The following is a 19,865-nucleotide window of genomic DNA, read 5'->3' as shown; positions in this document are numbered from 1 at the left end:
ACGTAGTTCCTCACAGCACTTCTTCCTCACTAATATTCTGTTTCAGTAGGAATGAGTGGATTAGAAGGAGTAGGATGCCCACTACCACCCTTGCAAAATGGTGGAGGTAATGGTCAGATCCAATTAAGAGCAAAAACTTGAGAGATACTGAAGTTAGTATTCCCTTCAGCTACCCAGTGCTCTGCCCTCTCTCACCTCAGATCAAGTTTTGCATTGAAATAATCTCCTGTCTTGATTTTCCTGCTTTGTTTAATTATCTGTACTGTTTGTACTATTTCTTTTCATGTTACGTCTGTTAAGCTAACATTCTTTTTCCTGTTGGCTTGACTGCAAAATCTTATCCTGAATATGCATGGCATTAGTACAACCTTCAGGCAGTGGTGAATCTCCAATACTACTATTTATAAAAGATATTTTGTGGACACTATACGCACAGTAGTAAATTTATTGAAATGTAAAGAGAAAAATTGCTCAATACACTGCATACTTCAGGAACATATTTTGATATAGCTCTCAATCACACACAAACATGAAGTTATACTATCTGCAATAAAAGAATTGAATGTGATAAATTTTGTAAGCAGTATATTAAACCTAAGGCTCAAAAAGCTAGCCACTTTCACTGTACCAGCTCCAGGAAGCTGGCTTGATTTCCTTTTGGTCTGGTATTTAATAAATTACCATGAAATTATACGAGTGTTATTTTCATTTTCTTCAAAACACAGATTTTCTTCAATAGTTTCTGTTCACATCCTAATGGATCAACACTTACATCTCTGAAATTCCCATGGCTGGCAGAAATTGGTGGTACTGTTGTTTGTTAGTAGAGAGGCAAAGGACTGAAATGGAATGCCATTATTGCCATATATATGTGATCTCATCAAATCAATCTGCAGGTCTGGAAAATTCATAGTTCTTCCATTGGATTGCTTCAACACTGTATGTGTTTCGAGGATGATGTGAGGACTTGTGTCCCTGATCCAAAACCAGACAAAGTTGATAGAAAGACTCCATTGTTTTGATTGTAACTCTTTGTAGTGTATGTCCTCATCTACCCATATTGATTAAAACAGGCATGCAGAAATACCTGTGCCAAGATCTTCTGCCTACGCCTCCTTACAATACAGGGAAAGCAGGCATATTTCTCCTGGTTTTTTTTAAATGAGGAAAACCGATCCTGATGTAGAGGGGAGCCTGCCAAATCAAGTAAGCAATGCAGCAGAGCTACAGCAAAATTTTTATACTGCATATCTAAGAGCAGGACGACTGAATTTAAAGCCTTCAGGGAAGATAAGCAAGACAAGCTTTGAACTGTCTTTGTACTCCTCTGATTCTGGGTTGTTCAGCTATCTGAACTGGCTTCCAACTAGTGCTGAAGTTCTGTCTCTGGCAGCTCCCATTTGCTATGGTTTGCAAGAGGACTCTGAATAAACAGCCTTTATTAAGGACTCCACTGATTGCAGAACACTCTGATTATCTAAGTGGGAATAAAACAGGTAGAGTACATTTGAAGACATTTAAAGTGCACAACTACTTCACTTTTATTGAGATATCCTAAGTAATTTCTATGAGGCTGTCTCAGCCAGGAAGTGCTGTGCTGATAGAGCCCTGTCGTCACTGATCTATTTCATCACTGAACTTGCTCCCAGAGATAACAGGGGAAATACAGAAGACACAACAGTGGAGGCTGTGGTGAAACCTACCCAAAACTTCCTTGCAATCAGAGTCTGAATCAATGTGGACCATATGGGCTCATCATAAATGTGCTAGAATATTTACTGTACAAAGAATAAATTTATAAACACAACTTTTTATTGTAGCATCCAACAGAATCATGTAAATGGTAGAAAAGTGAGGAATTAATCAAACATACGGTTGGTGACACAAACATAAGAACCACGATATCAAGTGTAAGGCCAGATTTTCTGTGATATAACAAACATCCCAGCGTGTCTTTTCAGTCTTTTTATTTCCTGGATTAAGGTATTAATGATTGTGGGGTGTTTGAAGTGTTCTACTGCTACCCCTTGCTTCCTGGCTTTCTTGCATCTGCCTCCCTGTTCCTTAAAACTGCTTTACCCAATCAGTGATCATTGCACAGTCCTTCGACTATTAACAGTCTTACAGTCCCTCTATGTGGTTTCTGATTGGATGGTTTCTGATTCTACCATTTTCCTGATACCCCAGTAGCCCTTAATAAAAGTAATAGTTCTGGTAGCCTCAGAATTTCCTGCTTGAAATAAGCTTTCAAGTAGCATGTGCCTATTAGCCAGGCTGACTAAAGACAGAGGTAGTACGAGACCTGGGAAGCCTTTTATTGAATATTTTCAATACAATAACATTAATGTGACAGGACTCTGGAAACAAGACATTAGACAAATAAAAAATTAAGTCCAATGGGCATAATTTGTAAACATTTTTACTTGGTTTTGTAGAATCTGTTCAGTTTTCTTTCTCAGAAGTGCCAGGAACTTCTGTTTTTCCTATTTCTTCTTGGCTTACTGTTTGTACGCTTATATCACTTCATGCAGAAAAAGATTGCTTCTTTGGAGAGCTCAGTTACACACACTGTTCAAGTGATCCTGACAAGGATGAATGACAATAAAAACTGGCCATCCTTTGAATGTGACTTGGATTACATTGCAGAAATTACATGTCAATATTGAATAGCGCTGTATGGGGGATATACAGAAGAAATATAGGGTTATATCTGGCTATGATTTGTCATTCCCCTCTTGACACTACTCACTCTACATGACTGTTCTTTATTTATAGGCAAGGAGCATGCTGACATTTCAATATTCCTTCGGCTCAACAGTTCAAAGTACAGTCACAGCAAGAAAATCAACATGTGTAACCATGAGAGCAACATGTGTAACCATGAGATTCATTTCACTGGATTTTCCAAGAATTTAGTTTTAAATGGAAAGGTAACCCACAATGCTAATTTTACAGGGGGGTTGAAAAGAGGAGGTAATATTTTAGTATTAAAAAAAAAGATGTATGAATAGCATTCACAAGATAATAAAGACACTGTAAAATGGCATACAAAATTCCTTTTACATTTTAGTAGTAATTACAGGAGACAACAGATGCTGTCCTGTCATGCAACATAGTGTGTTACTTTATCTAGCTCTGGGCTTTAGTTGTATTACTAGAGCCAAAAGTCAATCTTACCTTATTTCTATGAATTGTGTCTTTGTTACTGACAGAAACAGTAATGATCACGTATACCCAAACACATACAAATGTGTGACACAAATAAAAGTTGTGCTATTGCAATTAGTAGGGTGGGAAAAGTGTACTAATTGAATTAGGCCTCAGTTAATCTCCTTAACGTGACAGGATACTGTGACCATGAGCACATCAGAAATATCTGAACAGTGATGGTTTTATATTTCTCATGTCCCTTTTGAACATAATTTTTGTTGTACATAAGGAAAACATGAAAATTTATAGTTGTCCCCTGAAAGTTTTGACCTGGTAGCAATGCAGAATGAGTAGGATACTTCTGCTAGCAGAAGAATAAGAATGTCAAAATATTTCAGAGTAAATAAGATGGAGATTATATCTTGCAAATATAAGATACTTTAGTATTTTAAGTTAAGCAAAAACCATTGCACTCAGGCAAAAGTTCACTTCCCGGGGAAAATAGGAAATGTGATTTAAGTATTTTCATTCACTAAATCTGTTTTTAAACCATCCAGAGAAAAAATAGGCCTGTAAGTTTTCAGAAGGCTTGGAAAAACACAGAAAAAAGAATTAGAATGGAAGCATTCACTTATGTCACTTTTCCAGTTGTTAACACACCGGGTGTAATGTTAGCACACATGTACCTGTCTAACACTAACCAGTTACTTTTTTTTTTCAACAAGAAATTTTTCATCAGGAAACAAAAACAGATGTCCTGCTAGACAGAAATCTCTGGTTCAGCCCAAATTATGTCAATATTATTAGGCTTCAGTTGCAAACAACTTGCAAGTTGGAGAATTAATAACCGGACTGAAGTTGCCACCATTCATTAATGAGGCTCGAACGTGACCTGCACACCTAACCAGCCATGAATATAAAAGAAAAAGCTCAAGGCTCATTTACTACAACTGTCAAACTAATGTGTTTTCTTTAGTGCTAATCCAAATAAGGATGAGCCCTGGTGCTGCAGCGGTATATCAGCATTCAAGCAGTGTAAGCACCTGCGTAAAATGAGAGACTATTTACTCCAGAAATTCTCAACATATGCTTTCCTTTTCCTATAAATGTTTCTAATGTCTTGCCCTGGAACTGGACAATAAACCTATGCTAGTACCTTTGGGAAGACTGTTTCCTGTAGTTGTGTGAGATGGGACCAAGGTTTTATCTGCATATTTTACATTCTCCTTTTGCAATTTTTTGCATTCCTTTCTCAGTATTAAATGACTGCTTTGCCAATAATAACTGTGTATGCCAGAGCTATCAACAGTAGAAAATTCCGTATGTTGCTGCACAGATGAAATGCAGAGAGTAACTCAAACCTACCTCCTTTATGTGCACCCTTCCAGTCTGGGCAAAAATAGGGTGTACTGTAGAGTTCATAGATGAATTCTAGATGAAAAACTGTTTCTTAATTATATTTTCAGTTAAATCAGAACAACTCACTTGTTTTCTCTCAACTCACAGGAAGTCTGAAATTGTTGTCCAGATATGAATTTGGGGCATGACCACAACCATAGGTTTTCAGAATATAAAGGCTGTGTTACAACCCTGAAGGTTTTGTGAAATAAAGTTGTCTCTGAGAGAGCTGCTTCAGGACTGTTCGGTTGCTTCTGCCTCCAGCACAGTGCTGAATACACAGCTTTTGTGAAAGCATCCCAGAAACTGGTTCTGACACTCTCTTCCTTATTTTCCAGACCATTGAACTCCTACTGATCGGGAATTGAACACTGTAGAGATTCTTTAAACAACTTCTGGCATTTAGACAGTGTTAGGAGGAGGCGAGTTCACAGTAGATATAAACGATTTCTTTCTATGAAGGGTTCCCAAACTGAAAAAGTTAACCTGAGATAAGTATTTAGGAGGTTTTTTCCATAAAGACAATTTAGTTAGTCAATGAGAACAACCAGAAAGAGTGTAGAAAGCACAAGTGAGTGTGTCCGGAATGCTTTTTGTCCTACTGAGTCTTGGATGCCACTTCCTATCCTTGGAAATAAAAAAAATCCCACATAAATTTGAGCGAGCTCCTTTTTGGGGGTAGAAGGTATGTCCCATTCTTCCCCCCAAGGTGTAAAACCCCAGGAAATTCTAGCCAGGCCTTTTCCTTGCCTTTCATGCTTTCCATACTCTTAAGGCTTTCAGCTCAGCAGCCCCTTGAAGAATGTGGCATTTCCTTTGAGCTAATGATGTTGCAAAAAGCAGCTGTAAGATTTGGACTGAACGGGCTGTTTCTCTGTGAGGAAGGAGTCTAATTTATTTCTTAGTAAAATACTAAACATTTTAAAGAATAAACAGTATGACTAGCTGCAGCCTGAGGAAGGCAGAGGTTTGGGGCAGGCTAAAGAAGTTATGATATATACACGTTGTGGAAGAGTCACATAAAATGTTACAGAAAAGAAGATGTGAGGACAAGTCCAAAAAATTTGAAAGGCATGCCTTAGGGAAAATGTGAGTTGAGAAACTGTCCATGCAACGCGGGATTTTGCCAACAGTGTCTTGCAAAAATACTGCTAACCTCCACCACTACAAATATCACTGGGAACTCCAGACATTTCACAGACATTTAGTTTTCACTTATGTAACTAAAACAGAGGAAATTTGGTTACTGTTGTACAGTCAAATTATCAACTTCAAATTTCTATCTTTTTAAGTACATGAATCTTTTTCTTTTGAATGGTGCAATCCTATGATTATACTTGGTGAATACAGAAAAAAAATCTGAACCTCATGAATATGTGTATGTAGATGAAAAGTAATAAGGAGGTGAAAAAATAGGATAAGACCTCTGTTGATGGACTATGCTGCTAACAAAACTCAACGTCAAAGAGTTAGCAAGTTGTCTGTCATTGGCAGTAAAAACACGAGATTGCTTTGTAGTAGCAACGTATGAAAAACATGAAACTGTTTCTGGTAGTCAGAAAAAAAACCAGTTCTGCAGCTAAAGTTCTCTTCTATCTAAACAGTGTAGGCATCTCCTTGATTTTTCGGGAGTTGTTAGCTCAAAAACTACAGTTGTTTAAATAATTATTTACAGATGGAGTACAGGACCCCTAAAAGCCTAGCAAAATAGATTCTTGCAAACATGAGTGTGAAACACACAAAACCCCTGGTTGATGTCAAGCCTTAAACCTCTTTAAAGCCAGAATGGAGGCCAAAATGATATAGATGCTTGTCATCATCTGTTCTTCTACTGACATGCAATGATTAGAGTAAGGGTTCTAGTACAGAATGGGAAAAGACAAGATGGATACTATCGTGTAGAACTACTTTTATTTTTCTCTTAATTGCTACCAAGGTACACAGGTCCTTCCTTCTTAGCAGATAAATCAAAAAATAAATGCCTGAGAAACACTGCTATATCTTACATTACATTTGACTGGCTGGCTGAAAATAAGCAGGTGTCATCCAAAATTTGTCAAGGGCCCTAGCCAAGTACTCAATCAAAGCTATCAAACTATTTTTCCATTCTTCCACTTTTACAAGAAACAAATTATTTTAAGAACCTATGTGTTAAATACATGATGAAGAGATAATATCTGTAACAGAACAAGCTAATTTTTTAAAAGTTGGGAACTTCTAATGTTCAATTTGTAGTAGTCTTTTTTGAATTTTTTAAAAAACTTCCAAATTACAAAAGTGTTTTTCCATTAGCAAGCACACATTAAGGTAACTAGACTGTTACAACCTTATTAATATTAAATTGTCCAGCACTGAACTCACAAATTAGTAATTATCATAAAATTATTTAATTGTAGAATTATTCTATTGCTGAATATTAATGTACCAGTACAAAAAAATAATGACAGTGCTTGACTGCTCGCAAGTGGTACTGTGATAAAATCCCCCAAACCACCAAAAAACCCAGGAGACTGTAGTTTTTGTATTGAACTATGAAGAATATCTACCCGTATGTCATAAATATTTCTAGTGGAAAGCAGTTTACATGCATATAGCGGCAGAAGAACAGAAGTAAACAAAATCAGAGTTACTCATACCTGTGATCAACTTCAGTACTGTGAGAAACTTTTAAATTTACTGCAATGGACAAATTCATGACTCCACTTCACCTTTTGAAAATTCTTTAGGATTCTATTTGCTGTCTACATTTTTCCCTTGTCAGCTCTTTGCACTGAAGTGCAAACTGCAGCAAAAAGCTAGACTATCATCCTGGGGCTAGCTTTGTATCTTCTTAGGTATTAAACTCACGTGTGTCCAATGTGATAATACTTCTTACCTCCTGCTATTGCTATATACCTTATATGAAACACCAGCACTGTCCACTGATAACTCTGTGGTTACAGAGTAAACATGAGTACTACAGGACATAATCTACAAATAATTTGGCCTTGATTGTCTCTCTTTCTAAGTAGCATTTACTTCTGAACCAACTCTTCTCTGTTTCATATTTGATGCCTTCTCATTTTTTGAGAGCAGTCTCAAAATCCCTGGTTTTGCATAAAAGTGGTTTCCCAGTGTTTCAGAGAGAAAAGTCCTCATTCAAAGAAATCAATGATCTTCTATTTTAATCATCTTCACATCATCATAAAACCTTCAGGCTGTCACCATGCCAATATGCTGGGAGCCACAAGCAGTTGTAACAATGCAAGGAGAATGTGCACTTAGCTGGAGACTCTTTGGGAAGCCTGCAGGCTCCTGATATGTCATCCTGCAATGGCACTGACGCCCATTGGACCATCTGAACACAAATGGAGATCAACTTACCAGATCTTGGCCCTCAGCAATGTCAGCTTCCTATACTGGCTATACTGCAAATGTCATTCATCTATTGAGCCAAACCCTTGTTATTTATACTCAGAACAAAAATAATGTTGTCATGTCCAAAGGCTACATTTTCCCTTTTGAAAACACTCTTTTTCATCCTCTGCATTTTTTTTAAATCCTTTGTCTGCATTCTTTTGCGGCCTGAAGTTCCTGTACCTCGGCCAAACACTGATACATTCGTTGCAGGCTTCAGCTGCTTTGCAGAACCTGAATAGACATTGAGGCTACACGAGCAACTTCAATTAAGCAGTTCTATGGAGCTGATATTTTTTGTTGAAAAACAGTGCCTTTTTAAAGGGCCAAATAAAGTGGTAATTCCAGGGACGCAAATCAGAACAGAATACTTAAAAAATAATAACTGACAAGGCAGCTAATTGTAAGCATTCAGCAGAGAGTACAAAGACCCATTTACCCAGTTGTTTCCTTCTTTTACTCTACCATTTTGAATTTCAAGTACGTACATTACAGCAAAGATGCATATGATAAAGTAGAATTTAAGTGAGAATTTTCCAGATTTTAACAACTAAACTGCAGACTTCTTGAGACAGTTAGGTTTGTTTTCTTGGAGAAGTGTAGTTATGGAAATATACAAAAGTCTTTTTATTCCTACGCACATGTACACAGCAGAGATTCTCACTGAAGTACAAGAATGCAGTTATTTTTCCTTTGCCTTGCTTCTAAGACACAAATACATTGTACTTCATCAAGAGCTCTAAAGCAGCATATGCCACTTGCTGATGTGTTCCTCTCAGCCACCTGAGACTAGAGCAAGTGCTCTGCTTTCTTTTGTTCGTTTCTTTAACAAAACTTTTGCAACTTCTACATGTACTTTTTCTTCCCCTTTTATTTATTTTTGATAATTTCTATCAGTTTGTTTGCTGAAAAGTAGAAGAGAGGCTTCGTTCCTTGACTTTCTAGACAGAATTTCCTGCACGGCTTTAATTCCTGCTGCACTTGAAATAATTGGGTACAATTCATCCCCTGCTCCCCTTTGTTTCCTTCTTCCCTTGGGCCTAGCAACCCAGCAGAAGTCTTTTTTCATGTGTTCCAATCTGAGCCAAATTATCACAAATTACTTTGTCTGGTTTGGGCCATTATTAGACCAGCCAGCAACTGTCGCTCTTTTCATTATTTCAACAGCTGGTTTTGTTGATTGTCTAAGGACCCAAAAGCACCGTGCTCTCCTCCTCCTAGAAGCTGCTTACTCAGATGAAGGACTGTTTCAGGATCTGTTCCAAGACTGCTAAGGTAGACCTGCTCTTGCTGCTCAGGAGCACTCTGTTAGAGCCCCATCTACCCTCTGCAGACTTGTTGAAGCCTACCTCCTTCCTAGTTACTTCCACTATTTACACACCTTTATCAGATATCAAGCCAGTGATGTGACTGAGTTTGACAGAGTAACCCTAAAGCTGTTGATCACTTGAAAATGACAACATAAACTAGAAGTGAGGCACAGCTCACAGTCAGATTATGGACGAATGCATTTACAAGTACTCACTAGAAAATAATTACTTGTAAGAAATTGAGCATCCTCCTTCACTGCTCCTTTAGAGTCCTTGCCTATCAGCAGATTTTGCAGCTGAGAGAAGTGAGGAGTATGCGAATATACTGTCTTACACATTCCACTATGTTACCCTACGTATACCAGTTCTACAGGTATTTAAAACCTAAAAAACACTTCGGAGTTTGAATGCTTGTGGCATTTGTACACTGGCAGTGTCAGTACACCTATATATACCCTGAAGAATTCTAGCTACTGGTAAGCAACCTTCTTTTGAAGGCAATGCACACTACTGAATGGGGGTTTTTTCGCAATAAATGTTTCAGAAATATAATTCAAGTACTTAAAGCAATTTAGTTTCATTTTGTTTGCATACTGGGGATTTTTACTTGTTTCCAGCAGTACTGATTGGAAACTGTTCCTAGTACTGTTTACAGTAGTATGCTGTTTATTTCTACCTGAATTTTGTATCCACATATGAATTGTATCTTAGATTGATCTCTTCCTTTCCGGTGAAATCCATCTTCAACCAGGTCTACACATTTCTTGGAGGGGTCTGCTACCTGTAAAACTCAGTCCATGTCCCAAGTGCATGTCCCACTGGCACAGCACAGTATATGGCCAAGTGGCTGCTTCGGAGACTTCATCACTTTATGTAATTTAGGTGTTGTACTTTCATTTTTAAGTAGAACTTTCCCTGTGAATGCTAAGGAACTCTTGATGAATGTCAGCATTAAGTACCCATGAACCTTCCATACTGTATTATTTGAGAATTTGGGGAGTGTTTTCTTAGTCATAGCTGGAACTACTGTGCTCAGCATGTTCTTCTTAGGCCTAAGATCTCTCTAAATATATTTCCAAGCTTTATAAGCTTGGAAACCTCTGTATTAATTTCATCAATGGCTACCAAAGAAGGTTTAACTCAACTCTCTGGGCTCTTTGAATTTTTGTTATGCTCTGTGGTATATTTCTGTTTTTTTCCTTCCTTGGTAATTTTATGAGAGCAAGCTTCTTTTCCTTCCCTCCCCCGCCGCACCCCCCAACCACGTGCAGTAGTGAAACGTATAACACAAAAAGGAGATATTTAGGAAGTGGAAAATGGGTGGCTCTTGTCACTCTTTGTGGTTAGTGGAGCTTAGGAGCTGAATACAGGTGCTGCATTTTGGCTCCACAGCTAAGAACCAGAATACAAGCCACACATACCGTCTGTTTTACATGAGATTCTCGTCTCTGTCACATATGCCAGTAGACTTCCCTCTCTTCTACTGTTCTTCCTCATACTTTCCACATTGCAACTTTTTTTGTGTGGGTTTTTTTTTTCTGTTGTCGCAGGTGTGGCTTTGCAGCACATCCATATAGCTATGTGTGGCAGCAGTGTTCCACTGAGAAACTTTGTGTCCAGTTTAGCCCATGTACAAGTCTCCTGGGTTAGGCTGGGGTAGAGTTAATTTTCTTCAGCTTCTCATGCTGGCCTGTACACAAGAAGGCGGGGGGGGCAAGGGAAGCTGGGAGGGGACATAGCCAGGACAGTTGACCCAGGCTGGACAAAGGGATATTCCATACTCTATGGCATCATGCTTAGTATAGGAACTGAGGGGTGGGGGGATTGCTGCTTGGGAACAGGCTGGGCATTGGTTTCTCAATGGTGAGCAACTGCACTATGCATCACTCACCTTGCATACTTTTTTATTATAATTGTTGTTATTACTTTTCTCTTCATTTGCTGTTCTATTAAACTGTCTATATCGCAACCCACAGGTGTTACCTTTTTCTTTCAAGTTCTCCTCCCCATCCCACCAGGGGCAAAGGAGTCAGCAAGTGGCCACACAGCACCTAATTGCTGGCTGGGGCTAAAGCATGACAAGGTGTGTTGATCTTGCATTGAAATTTGTGAGGTCCTTTTAACTACCATGCAATCCATCCATGCAGAAGTCATCTGAAACAGATGGCTTTTGAGAACACATACCTGTTGTGGAAGGTTTGATTTCTCTGTTTTATAGTCCTCTGTACACCCAGTTTTATGTCCGGCCATCTGTCCTTTTATAGTACAAAGACTTATGTCCTTCTAAAGTGTAATTATTTATCACTGGAACACTAAACATCCCAGTGAAAAAAAGCCTCTGTTAAGGAGCAGGGATTGTAATGTCAAGCAAAAAACCACTAATAAATGCATAGGCAAGCATTTGCATTCACACATTATGATATATTTTCTGGCTTTGTGATCACATACAGTTTTTTCAACCTCATTCTGTGTAGAGTGGACAGTGCTTAGTGAGTCAGCACAGGTATTGCTCAACATTAGGATTGCTCAACGTTTTGTTGTACCTTCCTGGTCTCATTTGTGATCACATACTTTATTTATTTACTGTCCCTTATTAACCTGCTCTGAAGCTGAATTTAACTTCCTTATATGCTTTTTTTACTGGTGCCTAATGTAGAGTCATCTGTGAAAACATTTACGACACAGCTTTACAGTAACCACATGATGTGAAGAAGCAATAAAATTCCAATTTTAGACGTGGGCAGCTGAAGTCCAGAAAAAAAAAAAATTACAACTGAAAGTACACCCGACTTCTGAGTGTCCAGCTTGAAACATGGCCAGGCTTTCCATACCACTTCTGCGCTCGAAGCGTGTACCACACCGGTTTCAAGTGTGTCCATGACATCACTTCTCCTCAAGTGATTTCAACCATCCTAATGAGCCCCACACCAAGAAACACATCCTCCTGGATGCAAATTCATGACGGCCACCATGTGAGTGCCTACCTTCCCACAGCCGATGGGCCTGGCCGCACTCTGCCCACCAGCATCCCCAGAGCTCCCGTTTTCCTGCTTGCAGGAATGATACAAGTAGTTGCTACTACAAAAAGATGAATATTTTTTATTTCAGCTAAAGTGGAGTTAAGTTTCATCTAAGTAATTGTATGCTTTGAAAGTTAAGATAAAATGTCTTAACTAAGCAAAAAATTTTTCACAGAAAGGTTCATTGGGCACCGGCACAGGCTGCCCAGGGAGGTGGTGGAGTCACCATCCCATTAGGTATTTAAAGACAGGTAGATGGTACTCAAGGACATGCTTTAGTGGCAGATATGAATCGTTGGACTTGATGATCTAAGAGGACTTTTCTGACCTAGCGATTCTATGATTTCATGTCCATCTGATTGCATGTTTTCTTTCAAGCGGTGTTTCTTTTCCAGACATTGTTGATTATTTGAAGATGGCAACATCCTGTGCACAGTGCGATCTGTGCTGAACACGTGTCTTCTGTGACCACCTCTGTTTGCAGCCTTTCCCTGTCTCTACAGCAAGGTCTGGCTCCAAAGCTCCAAATTAGCAAGAGTTTTGACTGTTGTGAAGTTTGCTCAGGGACACAGTTTAGTGGCAGATACTGACACGTGGAATCAAGACTATAACTTATGAAATTATAAAGTAGGTATGTTTATTCAGCGCTGAGACACACAAGAGAATTACTTCTCAAAAAAAACGTGTGTGCCCATCATGGCAGCTTGTCTTGGCTTTATACAGTAAACTGTTACATATTCCAAAAAACTCCTATACATATTCATAACCTTTCCCTGCTTCTTATTATCATGAGTTTGAGAAGGGTCTTCTTCCTGTTTGTGCCTGTGCAGTGTCTTCTCAGGGATGAATTCAATTGTCTTAACTTCCTTTAACTTCAATCTGCACGCGTGTTCTCCAGATCCTTGCCATTCTTGTCAGTGTTGTTTGCCACCCTTATCACAGGTCTGGATGACTTGTCTTGCTTATCAGAAATCTTCTAGCAACAGACCCCCTTACTACATAAAGGTTTATAGAAATATGTTGCTTTAGATAAACAACTGTCATCCTGTGTATTCTTTAAGTGTGAGCAGCTTCTATTCTGCTATTCTTTACGTGTCAGTTGCTTCAGCTAAATTATTACTATTCTGTTTATCCTTAAATGTTAGTCCTTTCTTTGTGCTTATCGCAAGCTCACTAATTGCTAAAAGGCTAAACAATTGTTATCCTGTTCATCACTTGTTAATTCACCTAGCCCCGTATCAATAGGAATGGTTGGACTCAATGATCCAAGAGATCTTTTCCAACCTGGTGGTTCTATGATTCTACGAAGTTCATAACAACATTAACATTAGTCCTTGGAAAGTGATAGAATATGGGTAAGATTCCTGGGAAAATGCGTCCATGTGCACGCACGTGCCGAAGCACGTCCCAGCTCTCGCTTTGCCGTACAGAATCACTAGATGATCGATGGGCATCGCTTCCTCAGCTTGCCCGGCTGCCTTCCCCGGCTGAGGGGAGACCTTGTTGCTCTCTACAACTACCTGAAAGGAGGTTGTAGAGAGGAGGGTGCTGGCCTCTTCTCCCAAGTGACAGGGGACAGGACAAGGGGGAATGGCTTCAAGCTCCGCCAGGGGAGGTTCAGGCTGGACATCAGGAAAAAACATTTCACAGAAAGGGTCATTGGGCACTGGCAGAGGCTGCCCAGGGAGGTGGTTGAGTCACCTTCCCTGGAGGTGTTTAAGGCACAGGTGGACGAGGTGCTGAGGGGCATGGTTTAGTGATTGATGGGGATGGTTGGACTCGATGATCCAGCGGGTCTTTTCCAACCTGGTGATTCTACGATTCTATGATAAAGGAAACTCAAAAAACCGAGTCTCGGTTGATCTGCTGGCCCTTTCTGTCCCAGGAACTCGCCGGGAGGGCCGGTAGGCCGCTCTCCCCGGGGCCGCCAGCCTCCCCGTCCCTCCCCGCCGCCGCCTCCCCCGCCCCTTCCCGCGGCGGAGCCGGGTTTCCTGCGTCCGCCGGAGAGCCGCGGGTGGGCCGGCAAGGCCGCTGCCACCGCCTCCCGTCCCGCCCGGAGGGAGGCAGGAGCCCGGCCGGGGCGGAGCGGGCGCGGGGCGGCCCCGCATCGCCCGGCGGCGGGGCTGGGGCGGGGATGGTAGCCGCGGCTGCTTGAACGCGTTCGGCCGCTCCCCCGCCGCCGCCGCCGATGGCCGAAGCGCGGAGGCTGGAGGAGGAGGAGGAGGAGCTGCGGGAGCTCGGGAGGAGGCACCGGCGGGTCGCGGTCGCAGGTGAGGGCGGCCGAGCGAGGCGCCGGCCGAGGGATCGCACTGCCGCCCGCTGGGGAGCGCTGGCAGAGCCGTCCCAGCGAGTTCCTCGGGCTTAGAGCAGTCCCGGTGCGCTCCCAGCCCCTTTGTTACCACGGGCTCAGCGCAGCCCAGGTGAGCTCCCAGACCCGGCGGGTTCCTTGGGCTCAGGGCAGCCCCAGTGAGGTCCCAGCCCCTTTGTTACCACGGGCTCAGTGCACCTCAGGTGCGCTCCCAGCCCCGATGGGTTCCACAGACTCTCAGTGCGGCCCAGGTGAACTCCCAACCCCTTTGTTCCCATGGGCTCTCACTGCAGCCCAGGTGAGCTCCCAGCCCCAGACCCGCTCACGGACACACACTGCCTGCCAGGGACATGTCCTGGTGCCCGGTGAGGAAATGCAACACTGGCTCTTTGTGAAAAAGCCAAGGTGGAGGAGCACCTGTACAGGCTGGAGAAGTGGGCCTGTGCGAACCTCATGAGATTCAACAGTGCCTAGTGCAAGATCCTGCACCTGGTTTGGGTCAGTCCATGGTTTCAATACAGAATGGGGGATGAAGTGATGGAAAGCAGCCCTGCAGAGAAGGACTTAGGGTGTTGGTTGATGAGAAGCTCGACATGAGCCGGCAATGTGCGCTCACAGCCCAGAAGGCCAACTGTACCCTGGGCCGCATCAAAAGAAGTGTGGCCAGCAGGTGCTGGCCCCTCTATTCCTCTCTTGTGAGACCTCATCTGGAGTATTGTGGCCAGTTCTGGAATCCTCAACATGAGAAGGATACAGAGCTATTGGAACAGGTCCAGAGGAGGGCTACAAGGATAATCAGAGCACTGGAGCAACTCTGCTATGAGGACAGGCTGAGAGAGTTGGGTTTGTTCAGCCTGGAGAAGCGAAGGCTGCAAGGAGACCCTATAGCGACCTTCCAGTATTTGAAAGGGGCTACAGGGAAGCTGGGGAGAGACTTTATAAAAAGGCATGGAGTGATAAGACTGTGGGGAATGGCTTTAAATTGGAGAAGAGCAGATTTAGACTAGACATAAGGAGGAATTTATACACTATGAGGGTGGTGAGGCACTGGCACAGGTTGCCCAGGGAAGCTGTGGCTGCCCCATCCCTGGAGGTGCTGAAGGCCAGGTTGGATGGGGCCTTGGGCAGCCTGATCTAGTGGGAGGTGTCCCTGCCCCTGGCAGTGCTGGTGGAACTAGATGACCTTTAAGGTCCCTTCCAACTCAACCCATTCTATGATTCTGTGGCTCTATGAGCTAGGTGTCAGAGTTGGTTGTACATAACCATTTCCATGTGGGTATGGGTAGCAGGCCTTGGCAAACAGGAGGCAGGTATTGGAGTGTAGGAGAAGGCATGGAGACACGAGCTTGGGACCAAGCTGGTTCATATGGCTCAGTAGAGAGACTATAGCAAGCTTTCATTTGAAATGCTGAAATCCAGTGGACCCTAACAGCAATTGAAACTGCTGAATACAGACATCATTGTTGATTGAAGGGCAGTGTGTGCATGGCTTTTCTGTAGTCAGTAAGGTGTGAATGCAGCATTTATTTTTCTGTCCATTTAAAATCCCCTCCAGAATGAATTGTTTCCCCAAGGTCTGTTTCCAGGGAAAGCATCAGACACATTCTATATCTAAAGTTGAATTCCAGATGTTCTGATTTTTAATGATTACAGCACAACATTAACAATTATAGTAACCTCTACAATTCAGGTGATCTCACATCCATTTGAGCAACAAGAAATTGAGTGTTCCCTCATAGTTGACAAAACCACAGCAATTTAAGGGTTCGCAGGGAAAACCTTGCAACATACAGGCCCTGTGGCTTCCAGTGACCCTGGTTAAGTCACCGTGTTTTTGGGCAGGTGCAGGATTAGCAAGAGCCTGTTGAAACCATTGTGTCTTGGCATGTCTGTAGGGTTTTGCCTTGTCTAGGGTAAGGTGCAAAAAAAAGTGTTGGTTCCTGTATGGTTTCCTCATTAGCTAAGCGTTTGAGCTGTCAGTTATGATCTCTCGCTTTTTAGAAGTGTTTCTTCTGGAGGTTTTTTTTAGTGAAAAACATATAATTAGTTTGCAGTTTACATATGAGTATAATCTTTGCTACATTCTTGTGGAACAAAGCTTGTTCTCAGAATTTGTCTTTGGGGAAATGCTACTAAGTAACAAGGGGCCTGTGCAGTTTATTTTTACTGTTGTGCCCTGACAACCTCCCTTTGAAATGGGCCTGGCACTGTTTACCTTATTAATGTAAAGTATGTATGAATGGCTAGCATTTTGCTTTAGCTGTCTCACCTTCTTTCCATCTATTTGCAAGACTCTACAGTTTAAAACAGACGGAGCATTCTTAAGGCATCTGTGAAGAATATCACCCAAGGTGGATGAGTTGTCTGTTCTTCCCTTACTTGACAACTGTCTTATTCCTTTCTTTATAAGCCTATTGAAAATAAGTTCTTTTTTTTTTTAATGTAATGCACAGTTACACTGCAAAAACTGGTAATGCAAATAGGTGTTAAATAAGCCCATTGGATATTTTTGCAGGGTTTAAGAAATGTTGTAGTCGCATCTTAGCAGACTGTCAATTTAAGCATATCAGTCTGTTAAACTAATTGTGGGTGCAAGCAACTTAAATTTCTGGTCTGTTCTGCTTATGCATTGAAGTGCATAAAGGCAGTTGTATATGTGAAGTGGTAATCGAAAGGTGAAAGTTCAAGAACGCTTCTAATTTACTAAACATACCGAAATGTGATTAGCACTGTTTTATTGGAGACCAGAACACAGGAGACTGTGGAAATAAGTAGTAGTATTTTCCCTTGAAGCTAGTTACAGTTGTGTTGTTCCAGATACAGTAGGATGAAGCCAGTTAAACTAAGCTATCAGCTTGCTGCTGCTGGAGGTGTCATCTCTTTTGTGGATGTGCACTTCTGCCCTCTCTCGTGTTGTCGGCTCTCTTTCTTGTCCAGCTTGTTGGTGAGTGAAGTCACCAAAGTTGTGGTTTGGTGGCTGCCTGGGCTGATCTGCTCGGTTGCTGCTGAGGCCTCTTTTGGAACTCTTACGCTTGCTAGAACCTGCGCCAACCTGTTCTGAAGGATTGGCCAAGCAGGGAACTATTTTTCTTGTTCTTTTCAGTGGATGGGAGCCTGCTGATTCAGCTCGCTGGAATGGTTTTCTACAGGCTCTGATGAATGTTGAAGGTAGCACAAGTGAAAGAGTAGGAACATGCAGCCGGAGAGAGGTAAGAGGCTATGCCAGGCAGGAGTCAGTTTGGCTTAGGCTGCTATGAAACTGCAGCCTGAGAGTTGTTGGGGATCTGTTCATGTGAGGCTTTTTATTTGTTTGGTTGGGGGATTGTTTGGTGTTTTTTTCCAGGATTGGGTTGGGTTTTTTTTTCTGGTTTAATGGGCTGAAAAGTCTTGCTGAAGCACTAGACAAGGGCCAGAGCAGATGTCAAGTCAGGGAATGAAAACTTAGGATGTAAGCAGATGAGATGGGCAAAACTGTCCTTGTCCATAGAGTTGTTATAGATGGCTCAGCTGGCTTGTCTGCCTGTTTTTATCCTGTTGCAGGTTATGATGATGGAATTGTTTTCTCTGAATGCAAGGAAGCTTTTTAATTAGCATGTTCTGGAATACCTGCCAGAAGATATTAAGTAGAGCAATTTGAGACTCTTGTAATAAAATTATATTCCCTTTGAGAAAATGCTGATTGTTAATTTTTTTTTATATGTATAGTTTTTTTAAGTGATGGGGGGAGAACTAGGACATATTATTTAAAAAATGAGGAGAATAAAAGTGGCTGCATAGATTCATTCAGCTGCATCATCTTGTCACCTGTGTGGAGGGAAGCCAGTCTTGCTGGAAACCTTTCGGGGTTTTTTGCTGCAGTATAAGTAACTAAAATAACATGATCTATTTCTAACACCCTTGTTGCATATTTCTGTCACATACATTATTGCTCTGGGAAGTACTAGGGAGCACTGGATTTTTACTGGATTTTTGGTTTAGAATGTTAGTGTTTTGATTTAGTTAGTTTTTAATAAAGTAGAAAAAAAAACCCCAGCCAACCAACAACAGCAAACCAAAGTCCTGTTTCCTCATAGACTTACAGGCTCTCTCCAGTCTAACTTTGCACCTTAATCTGGCGTGCTTTCATGTTTTGACTACCTTTTTATTCTGTAACTACTGGCTAAACTAAGTAGGCTTGCAGAAAAGTTTATTGTGAATACAGAAAATTGTAGTTATGAGCTGCATTGGTTAATCATGTGTCCTTGCCGACACATTAAGACAGAGGAAGAATTTCAGTATTCTGATTTTGTGAAGCACACAAGAAAATTTTAACATATTCATTATCTGTATTATTTCACTTTGAATTCTGGTTGGTTTTCCTGGAGAAAGAATAGCCCATTATGGATGTAGCAGATGTTTCCTTGCTCAAGAATAAAATAAAATAAAATTGCCAAATCTAGAAGTCAATAATGAAATTTATTTCGGCTCATAATGAAAAGCTACTGTGATTTGCACTTTAATGTGTGGTTAATAGTACAGATAGTCAATAATACAAGGAAGGGCTTTGACTTAATTTAATATTGCTCTATTCTGCTTATCACAAATGCTTGTCTGTCATTTGTTCCCACACAGTGGTTGTAAATTTTGCACACAAGTTTTACTATGGTGACCGAAACATCTCTGGTTTTCTATTGTGTTCTTTTGTTTGGTTGGTTTGGTTTTGGTGGGGTTTTTTTACCCTATTTCTGGTTCTTCATGTTATTTCAGATGTCTCCTGGAGCTTTTTTAACTCCAGTGGAGTGGGCAATTTTAGATTGTGGATGAATTAATCTGGTTTTGGTTGGTTGATTGACTGAGTGCTTTGGGTATTTTTTTTTCCAAAAAAAGGTCTAGTTCAGAGTTGGATCAATTCTTTACACTCCCACAACTCCCACATCAAACTAGCACTGACTTGTTTGGGAAGCTGAGAACAGTGATCTGTGTCCAATGTAATAAGCTAAGGTTGAATATTTCACGGCTCAACATGCTGAGAACTTAGAGTTACATATTTGTAGTGTCTGATGGACAGTAATTTTCAGACATCGTGGACTTTTCACAGACAAATTAAGAATTTGAAAGAGGAATACTCAGCAGTTGTTCCCATGTTAATGCAAAATATGTGTTTGGTCTTAAGCAGTAAAGAATAAGATGGTCTGCGATTCTTCATGGAATTTTTAAGTCTGAGACTGATTAAGTGATGATGTCCTTTAGGGTTCACTGGATCATAACATGAAGAGTTTAACCTATAGTACTTCTTGAGGCGTG

At 41.2% G+C, this 19,865-nt stretch overlaps 1 protein-coding gene across 2 annotated transcripts in view; it reads left to right on the top strand.

Annotated features, from left to right (window-relative positions):
• Window positions 1-14,450: 14,450 nt before the first annotated feature.
• Window positions 14,451-19,865, top strand: part of SH3D19 (SH3 domain containing 19) — a 90,519-nt gene continuing 85,104 nt past the window's right edge. For both annotated transcript variants that reach the window (XM_069855705.1, XM_069855704.1), the window contains exon 1: window positions 14,451-14,544. In XM_069855705.1, the coding sequence (XP_069711806.1) occupies window positions 14,463-14,544 (82 nt within the window). In that variant the 5' untranslated portion in view covers window positions 14,451-14,462. The remainder of the gene's footprint in view (window positions 14,545-19,865) is intronic.

This window comes from Phaenicophaeus curvirostris, chromosome 4 (assembly GCF_032191515.1).
Source record: "Phaenicophaeus curvirostris isolate KB17595 chromosome 4, BPBGC_Pcur_1.0, whole genome shotgun sequence".
NCBI lineage: Eukaryota > Metazoa > Chordata > Aves > Cuculiformes > Cuculidae > Phaenicophaeus > Phaenicophaeus curvirostris.
This window is presented reverse-complemented; position numbering and strand designations above follow the sequence as displayed.